Raw genomic sequence first — 14619 nt, 5'->3', positions numbered from 1 at the left:
CAAAAAGAATGCAACATAATCTCCAAAGAAAGATGAACATATGTGGTGTCGCGACCTAACTTTGAGTGAACCATCTAGAGTTTGGCTAATAGATTACTAAGCCTAAACTTAACTTGGACTCTCTCAAACCCATACCAATTCACGACTTATGTTCAAATTCTTAACATGCAAATGATTTTTCAATTAAGAGTCACCACTAATTTATTTTTGGTGGGTCGATTAGAAACCCAAGCAAAATAACATGAGATTTATTTTACTCCTATGAACTAGAGATTGTGAGTTCGGGGACTTGATTAAGCTAGATTTCTCTAACGCCCTTTCGGTACCTTTCTCTTTTATTTTGAAAAAATGTTTTGCAAGCAGATTAAGTTGATTTTAATTTACTTTCCTAACATATGAGGTGATCATGCAGATGCGCAAACCACCAATTTAACACCCAAATAAAGCAATAAATAAATTATACGACTTAACTCATAGCAACAAAAACATCTGCAGTGTTAGATCAAAATTCACATCAACAGTCCTAGATATGATTTCTAATTAACACACAATCACTCAATCATTTTCAGGATTTTCTTTTGTTCAAATGAAACTTAATCTATGTGGGATGCAATGCAATGACACACTAAATTGCCTAACTAAAATGACATGTAACATGCAACCTATCATGCGAACTATACGTCACACATCATTAATTATTTAGCATGATCTAATGACAAGAAAATATTAAATGTAATTATCCTAATATGTCACGCACTCAAATGATCATAAACATGCAATAACTAGATGACGAAATGACTTAATTCTAGGTTTCACAAGCATGATATATTTTTTTTTTTTCCTTATTTTCCTTTTTTATAGAATTCAAAATTAAAATTGCCTAATAATTGAACATGCAATTTAAATTAATAAAAAGAAAATCTAACATCCTTTTGGTGTTTTTATTTCAAAAATTCGGAATAAATAAAATGCCTAATCTAACTATGCAAGTTATCCTAAAACAAGCAATAATCCAACTCAAATATATTTATTTTTTTCTTAGGTTATCTTTAAAGGAAGCAAAATCAATCCAAGCAAATGCATAAATAAAACAATAAGGTAGCAAGTCAAGCAAGACATGATCGATACTCATCTAATAAATTGACGAATCGTATCTCACGCATGAGATCGAATTGGCCAATTTTTTAACGAAATTGCGAATTATATCTCGGGTGGGAGATTAGATTGTCAATTTTTCCGTGCGATTGCGAGTCATATTTTAGGCGTGAAATCAGACTGTCAATCGTATGCATGTTGTAAAATTAAGAAGATTTCTCAATTTAGAAGGCTACTCGAGATTACAAATAGGACTATATATCATGAACTTCGATCATGTGTATCGAAATATTTTAAATAAGAAAACGGAATATTCAGAAATCAAATTAGACAAATTTTTTACCTAATCCAAATGTTGGCTTCCAAATTTGAACTTTGCGCAATCGATCGAGATCTCAATCGGGAATGACGGTGGGTGATCAGCTCACAGCGGCGGCTACTCGTGTTGGTGTGGACTTCTCAATGGTCGTCCGTGGTATAGAATGGCTGCCTGTGATGCCGTCTCAGCCAAGGATTCTTGGTGCACGACCGATGATGGATTCTATAGGGCTCGTGAATTGAAGCGGTGAAACTCGCAACTTGAGTATGTGGGGCGTTCGGGACCTACAAGGGAAATGGGTCTACACATTGCCAGCGTCCCCCAACTTCCCACGATCTCTTCCTCCTTTTGTCTTGTAGCTTTGAAGAAATTTTGCTCTTGTTGAACTTGACTGTGAGTGGGTGTTTGACCGAATTGTGAAACTGCGCTCTTGAACATCACTGCTGGATCACCATCTTCAATCTACAAAGGCACTGCAATATTTCTTTCTTGACTCCCACTCACGATTTTTCTCCATGTTTCTTTGCATATCACTCGCGAATCACACTAGCAACTTTTAAAACAACATTGATTGATATTGAACCAAAGAATAGCCTGCAGAGAAAACTAAGGCTCGGCAAACGTCGGTTAGCAGTTGTCCAGATCTGGAGGGCTATGGCTATGCCTTGCGACGTGACTTGAGGACAGGTGGTACAGCACGGGTGGTGCAGGCGGCGAGATCAGCAACTCAGCATTGTCATGGAGTGGACAGCAGCTTCGTTGTCAACGTGGTGAGACTAGAGCAGCAGCATCGTCAAGGTTGAGGACAGCGAGCTCGGCACAGCAAGGCTTGTGGCTTGTTAACAAGTTGTCATGGATGATGAGAGCGCTGCGGCGGTGGTGGCGGGGTCTCGGCCAAAGCTTGGCCAAGAGAACTAACGTCCTCTCCTCTCTTTTTTTCGCACGTATATCTCTATATGTGGCACGCGTATTGAATTGTGTGGCCCCCTTGTTTCATCCGTATTCAAGCCAATTTATAGGCAAGGGACTGAAGCTTTTGTAAAATTTCATTTCCTTTTTCATATCAAGATACGTAAAGATCACCTCCTGAATGCAATATTTCGACATCTCTTCTAGCCTTGTTTGATTTCCTTTGTATCTTTCCACATTTGACTACAAAAAATGAATAATCTCTGCCAATTTTTCAAAGATGAGCTCGTAATATCTCTTTATCACACCTGCCATTTCCGAAGATATATGAATAGATTGCATGAATATACCCACAAAAAAAAAAATCCTCCATCATATCACCAAAAATATCAAATCGCCAATTTTTTAATTTTTAGTCATAAGAAAATAACGGGCTCCGAAATTAAACCACCCACTGCGGTGGCGTAGTTGGCTTGAGCTTTGTGCCTCCCACGAAATATGCCAAGTTCGAATCCCAGCGGCGTTACTTGGTGACTTAACCGCTGGCGTGAGTGTGGTGGCTAGCTTACATCAGCCCCAGGTTCTTCCCGCCGGCTGTCAGCTTTTGGGATTTCCTGGGTCATCAAAAAAAATAAATAAATAAAAATAACGGGCTCCGAACAATCAAGTCAAATCCATCCGTCTTTGATCCAATGCAAATGCAATAATAATAAATAAATACTCCTAAAATTATATGTTATGCAATTAATTTTTTAAGGGCTTAAAAATTAATCCCTAATTTTCTATGAATAAATGATTGGGTCGCTAAAATTTAGGTATCAATAGCTGCCCCTCTTTGAATGTGAGTTCATAGAGGTTGCCTTCAAAGACAAATTGAGACATAAATTTTGATTATGCACATGTACTAAATGATTTTTCTTTTTCTTTTTCTTGTTAGAAAATGAATTCCATTTTGAAATGCAATTTATATGATGCATGGAAATGATAATGCAAACGATAAAGAGACCTATCTGGAATAACTTACCTTCAAGGATGGTAGAATAATTCAAAATAGTTGGAGTTACATGTCCACGACCCGTACCTTCCTACGCTCGCCCAAAATAATAATAAGGATTTGTAAGGAAATTGTTTTCTAAGACCCATACCTTTTTACGGTCGCCCAATATGGCAGTATTTGGTTGTCTGGAATCTGAAACTTTCTTCGGTCGCCTTGATGAAAAATTACTTTTCCAAGATCTTTCTACGGTTGCCTGAATGAGAAATAGCTTTTCCAAGACCCATACCTTTCTATGGTTGCTTGTTAGAGAAACAAACATTGTCTAGGACCGGTACCATTCTATGATCGCCTAAATGGGAAATCACTTTCCAAGACTCGTACCTTTCTACGGTCGCCTAAATGGGGAAACTACTTTTCCAGGACCCGTACCTTTCTACGATCACCTGTTATAGCAACAAATGTTATCTAAGACCCGTACCTTTCTGATCGCCTAAAATAAGGTTTTACTTGAGGACTCGAACCTTTCTTCGATCGCCTAGCATTGCGACATGAATCATTTGATCATGACCCAAACCTTTCTTCAATCGCCTTAATCAGACTGAATCTGGAGAAAAAATTTTGGGAGACAGCTTGATCGAGTCAAGTGTCGATGCACTTGAGAGAGAATACCTGCATAATAACTAGTATTTAGAGTATGGGTAGAGATATACTTGCGACAATATCTACGATTCTTGGAGATATGTCTCTTGGAACTTAGTCATAGGAGAGAAAAGAAGGTTAATCCGTGAAGACCTCTCACCTCTTAAGGATTTGAGAAAGTAAACTTGAATACGGAGAAATTTTGTAAATCACGAGCTGCAAAAGCCCACCGTGCAAGAGACTCTGAGCTATAGAAGCTCGCCAAATTATTGAGGTGACTTTGGGCTACGAAGACTTGCTAGACCAATGGAAAGAAATTCTGGGCTACGGAAGTACGCCGATTTGATAGGGGGACTATAGGCTACAAAAGCACGTCATGTCGATACAAACGACTCTAAGCTACGAAAGTACGTCAGGTCAAGAGCTTCGGGCTACAAGAGCACACCATGTCAATTTAGAGAGACATCAGGCTATGAAAACATGTCGAGTCAATGAAAGGAACTCCAAGTTACGAAAGCACACCGGGTCAATATAAAGGGATATCAGGCTATAGAAGCACGCCGAGTCGATGAAAAGAACACTAGGCTACGGAAGCACGTTGGGTCAATGAAAATAGCTTCAGGCTACAAAAGCACGCCATGTCAATATAAAGAAACTCTGGGCTATGAAAGCATGCCAAGTCAATTAAAAGAGACATCAAGCTATAAAAGCACGCTGAATCTCGAGGCTTCAGGGAGCAACTTGAACGTCAGGTATTACTCAATCTTCAACGAAATATTATTTGTCAAACATGATTAGAGCAAAAACCGGCATGCATTCATCAAAGAGGTAGAGAATCTAAGCTACTTTAAAATGCATATTTCAAAGCTTAGTGAGGTTTTCATCAATTCAATTAAAGTTTATGCATAATGACTTTACCATATTTGCATCACACAAATTTCCACAAAAGAGAATTGTCGTTCAAGACAATGACATGGATTTCTTAAGAATACTAAATGAGAGACCTTCAATTAGAAAGGACTTTCACTCACTCTCATTCAGAAGGGCTATTTTAGGATAATCACTTAATCTCACTATCATCATACCAATAAGGGCCTGATTATTCTTGCAAGCAGTACCACTTTACCAATTTGATAGTCTTTAATGGAGACTGTAATGTGGGCTTAGTCAATGGCTTAACAAAGGGAAGGGATGGGCAAGGGACTAAAGCTTTTGTAAAATTCCATTTCCTTTTTCATATCAAGATACATAAAGATCACCTCCCGAATGCAATATTTCGACATCTCTTCTAGCCTTGTTTGATTTCCTTTGTATCTTTCCACATTGGACTGCAAAAAATGAATATTCTCCACTGATTTTTCAAAGATAAGCTTGTAATATCTCCTTGTCACACTTGCCATTTCCGAGGATATATGAATAGATTGCATGAATATACAAAAAAAATTCTCTGTCATATCACCAAAAATATCAAATCACCAATTTTTTTAATTTTTGGTCATCAGAAAATAACGAGCTCCAAACAATCAAGTCAAATCCATCCGTCACCGGTCCAATGCAAATGCGATAATAATAAATAAATACACCTAAAATTATATGCTATGCAATTAATATTTTTTAGGGCTTAAAAATTAATCCCTAATTTTCTATGAATAAATGACTGGGTCGCCAAAATTTATGTTTCAACATGTGGTGAGGTCTTTAAATAACTATTCTAGTTTAATTAATAGTAATTTTAATTTAAAACTATTATCATTATGTAATTAACTATGTTTGTTGTTTCTTTTTATTTTAGGTGGTTAGAATTTGGGGGGATTTTTTGTGAAAAATTGAGGACTGAAGTTCTATAATTTAGATTTTATGTTACGTGTTTTGAACTTATTATCGTTTATTTCATTTTACATGTCCATCTTTTATGAATTGTTACTATTGACAAATGTGAATTTTTGTTATTGCATTCATTTTCATTTAGCTTAACTAAAAATGAAACAAAAAAAGGAAAGGAAGAAAAAATTGAAACAAGAAAAGAAGAAGAAATTGACCAATTCCCACCCGATTGAGAGGTTTCAGGCACCGCATGATAGGTTTTAAGGTATGCAAGATAAGTTTTAAAAACTGAGGAATCAATTATGATAGCTTAGGTTCAAGATCAACTATTTAACTGCTCATTTTATCAGGTGATAGTATTGAACCAGTGCAATGGCAATTTGGAGCTGAGTCGATGAATGACTCTCATTGTCTTTTTCACCTCCACGAAAAACACAAAAGAACAAAAAGGACACCTCGATCCCTCTTTGAAAACGACGTTTAGGTTTTGCATCGCATTCAAGATTCTTCACTTTGAATTTCTCTCTCGGTAGCCAATCGCCGAAAGGCATTAATCCGCTCTCTTTAAGAAGGAAAAAAAATAGAGAAAATTCCACCACAAGAGAAAGAAACTTTAGGATTCCGACGTGTCGATTAATTTTGGCCTCAACTACTCATATGCTGCCCCCGTTTCTTTGCTCCCACATTAACCCAAGATGCCCTTGTCCAGTCTAAGGACCTTAAACAAAGGCCGTGCTTATCAGAGCCCCCGTTCCACATAAATAAAATGGAAGGGTTAACCACGGGGAATTTGTAACCAAATTTGGAAACACCCCCCAGCCTGATCCTAGCTCTGCTGCACTGGCCTCTCGACGACTGCCAGCCCAGTATCTTGGAAATGATGGCAGCTGGTTTTGCTTCGTGACTACTGTCCACCAGCCGAGTTTTAGCGCTTTACTCAAGTGGTCTCCTTCGTCAAAGATCAAACCTTTGAGGCAGAATCCCACTTTGGTGTTCGATTTCCGCCGCTTGAGATCAATCCGCCATGGTGGGTTTGGCGCGAGCGTCCTTGCTCATGGGAAAGGTGGAGTCTTGAGTCGAGGGCACATGGCCGAGACCGTGAGAGCCACTTCTTTTGGGAGCGGCAGCGACGAAGATATTAGGATTCTTGAATAGGAAGGTTTTATTGATGGGTCAACCGGTTTCATGTCTAGCAGTTTGGAATTGACTCTTAATCGTCTGGTTAGTGCCCTTCTCCATTTGGTCGTTCTTGTTTCGAAAGTATGCTGATTTCGTTACCTTTTCTTGCAAAAATTATAGTTTGCGATAGCGTGTCCTGTGTGTTAGGTACGAAAATGCTAATATGAACACCTAGAGAGGATGAATAAGTGTGAAGAAAATTTTTCGCAAAACATTGTAAAATATTTTGCTTTTGAATCTGAGTCTGAAGAATAACAAACTTTAAGCAAATTCAGACTTTAACTATAAACCAAACTACAAACAAAGTAAAGGAGTTTCATGAAGATAATAAGAACACATAATTTATAGTGGTTCAGCTTAGATTAAGCATACATTAACTTTCCCACGCTAATAACTTTCTTGTCTGGATTCAACTATGCAATCAACAAGAGATTACAACTTTGAGTGTAAATACTTAGTGGTAGATCACACTATCTCACAAAATTACTCTTTTGGTATTTCTCTCACGATCACAAACATTTAAGCTTACAAAGACAATTGTATAATTGAAATTTTGGGACCGTTACAAACTTTCCCCTTTGAGTTTGCCTTTGATAATTAGGAGTTTATGTCAAGTTGATATCACCCACGCCTCTTCGATTGATGCCCCTTGCAATCCAACTCTTGTTGCTTACTTTGAACGAGATTTTTGTTTCAGCCAAAGAAAGAAATGCTATTTAAATATAAATCATGTGCAATAATGGTTATATGAATTCAAATAAATGTGAGGAAACTACCATCGCACAATAGTTATTGTCACAGTTATTTGGCCATGACTAAACTGAATCACGATGTGACCCGTATGTGGCATGGATAGTCCAGAAGCCATCCTAAAATGTTTCTATATGTTGGAATGAAAAGGCATGTTGGAGACCATGACAACACATGTAAAGAGAAGGTTGCAAATTTGGGGGTAATGGAAGCTCAAAGGGAAAAATATGCAAAGTGTTTTCATGTTCTAACTCAACAAAGATTGTAAATTATACTCGCTTTAGGTGACTAAGTTCTTTTTTTTTGTTTGTTTTATGACGTTTTGTACTCATTTATGACAAAAGGAATCTCTTTACTTAAATTTTATATGTACGTCACGATATCTTGCCGAAATTATATATAACAAACTACGTATATTCAGGACAATTTATAATAAGGAAATTGGTTTTTGAGAGACTCTTAAAGACCTCGACTGGTTACTCATGTGTGCTTTGGTTACGAATGAACTTCAATAGCAAGAGTGTAGTTTCTTATTAAAAAATTGATGTCTATGTTTCCATTGTTTTCATATATAAAGTAAAAGAGCAGGAAGAAGAGACTAGATTTGACCGTTCCTTGAGAGACTTTGGATATACGTAAGTTCCACCTCTGCGTTACGAAATGTTAGATTCTGGGTGCGATTGTTGAATAGCCCTCTGCATGGTGTTTTGTATTGTCATAGCAACTTCCTTCTTTTAATTTATTCATACTTCCAATTTCTTAGAATGTAGATGGCTTCATTATTTTGGCATGTTTAGATTTCTCACTTGTGTAACAGATATTCTTTTAAGTCCTTTTCCTTTCAATTGATTTTGTGAATGCGAATTGTAATTTCAAATCACAATGATTAACAATGTATGTCCCTTTAAATTAGTTTTCTTTTTAAAACTAATTTGATGGTATAACCCTCTATATTATATTGGACTAAAACCTTTCCTATGTTTCGTTGACGTTATTGTGAAGCTCTTCCAGTTGAGTTTCTAATTTCGGTTTTGAGGAATTCGTGTTTATTCATTCAGACATCTCTGGATGAATATTTTACTTCATTTAGCTTTTCTGTCTTATTTTCCTGACATAAATAAATCAACAAAACACCAAATTCGCTCAATTGGACCGACGCATTATAGGGAATATACGAAAGAAAAATCCTTGAAATAAAATCCAAATGTCAAGCCCTTCGACTTGCAAGTCTCTTTTGACCCCCCAAAAGAGCAAACGCGCAAGTCTCTTGCATTTTCTTTAATCGAGATACGACATTAGAAGTAATACATAAACGGCCACACTTTAGAGCTATATTAAACACACTTATGACACTCTTATTTCAACTTCACTACAGAAGTACATACATCTGTAATGAATTTATTTGTGAGATTTTGTGATATATTTAGGTAATTTTCTTCAGCGAAATGATGATGCTGACCAATGGAATCTTTTCCTTGGAAAAACGGTTGCCGAGTTTAGCCCTAAACCTCTTGAAAACCTCATTAATGATCTCTTCACCAAAGTGATGAATGAGCAAGGGCTCGGCTATAGCTCTTAGGCACCCGACTATTTTGTCTACCACTTCCTCTAAGACAACATTAGGGTCGAAATCGGTCTCAATTACATCATGATTCACTTCAAACATTTCCAAGCAATCGATTGAGAATGACCCTTGCTTTTCGACCTCCTGGCGTAGTTCTTTTGGTGAGGGTGTGTAATAAGGGACGTTGAAGGAGTGGAGTTTCTCTTCTTCTATGAGTCCCTACGTCAGCAACAAACTTAGTATGTTGGATCTTTCTACCGAAAATAAGAAACAATTGCAATAAGTTGCCAGTCTAATATCCTAATAAAAGTCATAGTTACTTTGACCCAAAAAAAAGAAGAAGAAGCCGTAGGTACATGTTTATGTAATTGGCTGTGCAACTATTGCATATTGCTGATATTTGTTGTTTCCTAGTATGTAAATGTGCATTCCATTTTTTACACCATGCCTAATAGGGAACGAGTGTGCACTTAATTAAAATACCTAATAATTTTTACTTGCGTACTCTGATTTTGCCGAATACATTCATAAGGAAGAGAAATCGGATTAAATATGTAGGGTATCCAAAGTGCACTATTGCTTTCTTTCAAAGAATTCATGCGAAAATTATTGCTAGAGCTCATTTAACAGGTGCTTTAGCTACAGTAAAATCAGGAATAATCATTAACCGTAACCACCATTACTCTCATTGTTTTTTGTTATCTAATTATGGTTATGATTGGTCTCGGAGTGCGAAATCAAAAGATACTCCTAGAGGACTAAGAAAATTCACCAGGGTCAACGGAAGTATGATACAATTTTTACTACAGGTAATAAGAAAAACCAACTCAATACTAAAGTGTCGGCGACTATTCAAGTACTGCTTTGATCTTTTTAATTTGCTTACTTCGGTGACCATCTCATTGAGATCAATAGCTAAGAGCTCCCAAAGTCCCCGATACTCTTCGCTTGAAGGATCGTCGCTTCTTCGACCGTGGAGGGTCAAAACCATACGCCCTTCCATTACCAACTCTTGCCCACGACACTCCAAGAAAGTTGAGAAGTCCCTTTGGAATTGCTCATAATATGCCCTGAGCACACTCGGAGGGCTTGATCTTGACATGGATATGTTGCCTTTGTTTTCCTCTAGCTCTCTTGGAACCTAGAGAGAGAGAGAGAGAGAGAGAGAGAGAGAGAGAGAGAGAGAGAGAGAGAGAGAGAGAGAGAGAGAGAGAGAGAGAGAGAGAGAGAGAGAGAGAGTATGAATGAGTTTATTAGCAAATGAAACTATGGGCCAAAAAATTTACCTGAGACAGCCAATGAAGGCTGTACGAAGAATGAATGAAGTGCAGACTCTCCTGAGCGAACAATCTCCCGTAGAACGAACCGGGAACGCCATTGAAGAAGCATGCCAACGCCGCTGATGCTCCATACTTGCTCTTCATTTGCTCACTTAGCTTCTCTTGGAATCTCGGCAAGAAGCTGCTGAAGAGGGTGTTGAAGTCATTCCCCGGGAGATCATTCAAGAACACTTGGAACTCCGGTAGCTCGTGCTTCTTCGCATTGCAGAGATCAATCATGATGCTTATGATCTCAGACACAGCGAAGAGACTGTTGGCGCCGCAGGAACAGCCCAAGTCTGCGATGGTGAGGCTTGCCGGGATGGTAGCGGCGATAGTGGAGAAGAAAGCTGTGATGGCTGCCTCTGTTATAGGCTTTGTCATCGATATACCTTTCTCTATGAAAAGGAAAAGAGAGCATTGACTCAATATAAAGAGAAAAGGTTTATATCTTAGTTTTTGCATCTGCGGAGAAATAAATCACAATTGTCATGTTTACCCTACACTGTTCGAACATATCTTCTCGATTAAAATAAATGAGTAGTTAATAGAGAACGATTGAAGATTGCAAACTCTGTGCATTCAGGAAAATTACCAAAAAAATCCTAAATTAATTGAATTTGTGCCAGTTCAGTTAAAAACCATTTAATTTAACTCATTTAGTCCAAAACTTTAGATGGTTTGCCAATTTACTCATTTCAACCCATTTTGGTCAGAAAATTACTGAGGTAGGCATCGATAGTGTCACATAAAACGGTCCACATTTACGTGACAATTTTTATAATTTTTATAAAAATTTCTAAACCTTTTATAGTTTTTATTTTTTCTTTTATATGAAGTTAGTTAACCGGTCATCCCTCACCGACCCTGGGTAAGGGTTGATGACCTAATTGGCCACTAGGTGTGGGTCAAGGTTGCAGTCCTCACCTAGACCGAGCGTGAGCCATGAAGCTCTCAGCGACCTTGAAAGTGTTTGTGGCATTTGCCAGGCTTAGAAATGAAAAAGAAAAAAGAGAAGAATTTTAAAAAAAAAAAAAGAAAAAAAGAAAAAGAGAAGAATTTTTTTATAAAAAGCTATCAACGTAAGGGTTAGTTGTATCACGTAGGACAGTTGGTGTTCATGTCTCAATTAAATTTGGTTTGAATGATTAAATTGGCAAATTATCAAAAGTTTTATGACTAAATTGGTCAAATTGAAAGTTTATGTTTGAAATTATTAAATGTAATAGGTTTTGAATATTTTTGGTATTTTTTTCTTGTGCATTCTATCCAAATCAAACATCATTTGTCCCATGTTGCGATGGTTTTACAAGATCTAATTCTTTTATATACTCTCGAGTGTACATTCTTCAAGAGATACTTTGTTAATTAAAAAATTTGTCTACAAATTAGGGACATCATTTAAATTTTAGATCGATAAGTGATATGGTCTAATAGGGCGTGGTAAAATGGTGTCTTTCACATATATAATTTCAAATTTTGGTAAACAAAAAGAACCTAGTTTGTTACAAAATGAACAATCATATTGTAGGGTATTATCACAAAAGGGTGTATAGTCATAAATCTTTTTTTTTCTCGTTAGTCCTACTCTAATTTTCAACTCATTTCGGACTTTTGTCTTGTCTCTTTGTAGGACGTGAAAGTCGAAATTCATACTTAAAACTAATTGTCCTTACTTAATTCCTCTGAGAAAGTGATGATTCAAACTTCCCATCCCCCCCTAAAGGTGACCACTGGAGCAAACCTCAGTGATTTAATCAATCTTTAAGAATGAGGAAAAGTGGTATCGTCTCCCTGAAAAATAAATTCTCGAAAGTATTTTTCGATGTCATCCTATTTTCATTAAGACAAATATGTGCCCACAATAGAACAATGAGAGGATTACCTGAAGTAATGAGTTGTTAGCATAACTTGTTTCTCCCATTCCTCCTTTCATGGGGAATTGTCGTGTGAATTCCATCTCTCTCTCTCTCTTAGAGTCTATTTGGCTTGCATCTGAATGGGTTTGAGGCTCTTCTATTTATGGAGAGTTTTGAAGTACTTCGTTTCAATGCGTCGCATTCACTGTAACTTGAGCCCAGTTCAAGTGTGAAACATGCATGGAGAAAATATTGAATATCTAAATTGTAGCCAACTCAGCAAAATATTAGTTCATTTATCTTATGACACATATTGTACTTGGGCCCACAAGTCAGAAACATTTAAAATTCTTGTGGGCCCGTTCTCTCTCTCTCTTTCTACTCGCTTTCACTTCTCTGTTTTCAGACACCTTGTCTCTCTCTTCTTCATCATTGCTTTCTTTTCTTTTCTTTTTGTGTGTGTGTGTGTTTTTTTTTTTGCCTAATAAGGCCATGGATGCCGCTCGATTGTAGTGACCAGCCATGGACAAAATAATCCTGAGCATGCTAACCCTCATTCGTGGCCGTCATTGCTTTCATCTAATTTGGAGGGCAACCCTTGCCTTGGTCACGAGGGTTGAGCCCTCGCCGAATTTGATGAAACCGACCCTCGCCGGCCATAGGTGAGGGTTGGTACGGCGAGGGCCACGACACCCTTGCCGGCCCTCATTTGTGGCTGGTCGCTGGCCACAGGCCAATGAGCGAGAAAAAAAAAAAAGAAAAACAAAGGACAAAGAAACGGTGAAGAAGAGAGAGAGAAATGAAAGGGAGAGAGAGGGGATTCGGGTTTCTTGAAAAGTGGGCCCGTGAGCGACACGTAGAATGGACTTATGCATTGTTGAGGTGGCTACTTTAGTTACACTCAATATTTTCTCAACATGCATGGGCATGAGTTTGCACGAACATGTCCACTTGGTGGGGGATCTCTCAATCACCTGGACAGGAATTCTTATTACTTTCAAATAAAGGATAGACAAAGACAAAATACATGTGATACTTGGGTAAGGTTGTGCTTCTCCATACACAGTACAAGCCTAGATACGTGCCATATTGCCATGCGCGAGGTTGAACTTAAAAGATGTTTCTATTTTTCATGAGTTTTATAAATCAATGCTCTTAAAATTAGGTTTAAAAAATACAAAAAAATTGTTGAGGCACTTTCAAAATTCAAAACGTGCATCCTATGAAAAAACTAAAGGGTCCTAATAAATAATAGAAGGATTGTGTATCTATGATTGGTCGGGAGAATTACCAAAAAATTCCTAAACCTATTGTAATTGTGCCAATTCAGTCCTAAACTTTTTTTGGCCAATTTAGTCCTAAACCTTTACAATTGTGCCAATTCAGTCCATCCGGCCAAAATTGGCCGACCGCCAAGACCGACGTGAACGCTGGCCGGCCGGCGAACGATTTTTTAATAATTTTTTTTTTCTTCTTCTTCTTTTTTCTTCCTATCTTCTTCTTCCCTGCCGCGCGCCGGCCGGGCAGAGCGAGGGCCGGCGAGGTCAGCCTCGCCGGCCACCGGGCGAGGCTCGACCTCGCCATGGCTGGGCGAGACCGAGCCTCGCCTTGCCGGGCGACGGCGGCCTCGCCGTCGCCGGGCGAGGCTCGCCTTCGCCGGTGGCGGCGGGGGCAAGCCTCGCCAGCGACGGCGAGGCCGCCGTCGCCAGATCCGGGCGAGGCTCGACCTCGCCTTGGCCGGGCAAGGCTCACCCCCGCCGGCCACCGGCGAAGGCGAGCCTCACCCGGCGACGGCGAGGCCGCCGTCGCCAGATCCGGCGAGGCTCGACCTCGCCATGGCCGGGCGAGGCCGAGCCTCGCCTTGGCTGGGCGACGAAGCGGCCTCGCCGTCGCCGGGTGAGGCTCGCCTTCGCCGGTGCCGGCGGGCGAGCCTCGCCGGTGGCCGACGAGGCGACCTCGCCGACCTCGCCTCGGCCGGCTGGCCGCGCCGCCGAGCCGAGGAAGAAGAAGATAGGAAGAAAAAAAATAAAAATAAATAAATCGAAAAAAATAAAAAAAATTCTTAAAAAATCGTTCACCGGCCGGCCGGTTTCCACGTCGCACCGGCCGGCCGGGCGTCCACGTCAGCACCGGCCGGCCAATTTTGGCCGGATTGACTGAATTGG

General features: G+C 39.1%; 1 protein-coding gene across 1 annotated transcript; it reads right to left on the bottom strand.

The window, feature by feature from the left end:
- Nucleotides 1–8984: 8984 nt before the first annotated feature.
- LOC104414701 (salicylate carboxymethyltransferase) lies at nt 8985–10979 on the bottom strand. Its single transcript, XM_039300240.1, has 3 exons — nt 10563–10979; nt 10163–10417; nt 8985–9495 (listed from the first exon to the last, which is right to left on the bottom strand). The coding sequence occupies exons 1-3, from the start codon at nt 10977–10979 to the stop codon at nt 9136–9138; spliced, it is 1032 nt and encodes a 343-aa protein (XP_039156174.1). The 3' UTR covers nt 8985–9135.
- Between the last annotated feature and the right edge of the window lie 3640 nt (nt 10980–14619).

The sequence above is a fragment of the Eucalyptus grandis genome, chromosome 8, assembly GCF_016545825.1.
Source record: "Eucalyptus grandis isolate ANBG69807.140 chromosome 8, ASM1654582v1, whole genome shotgun sequence".
NCBI lineage: Eukaryota > Viridiplantae > Streptophyta > Magnoliopsida > Myrtales > Myrtaceae > Eucalyptus > Eucalyptus grandis.
Note: the sequence above shows the minus strand (reverse complement) of the source record. Positions and strands in the feature narration are given on the sequence as shown.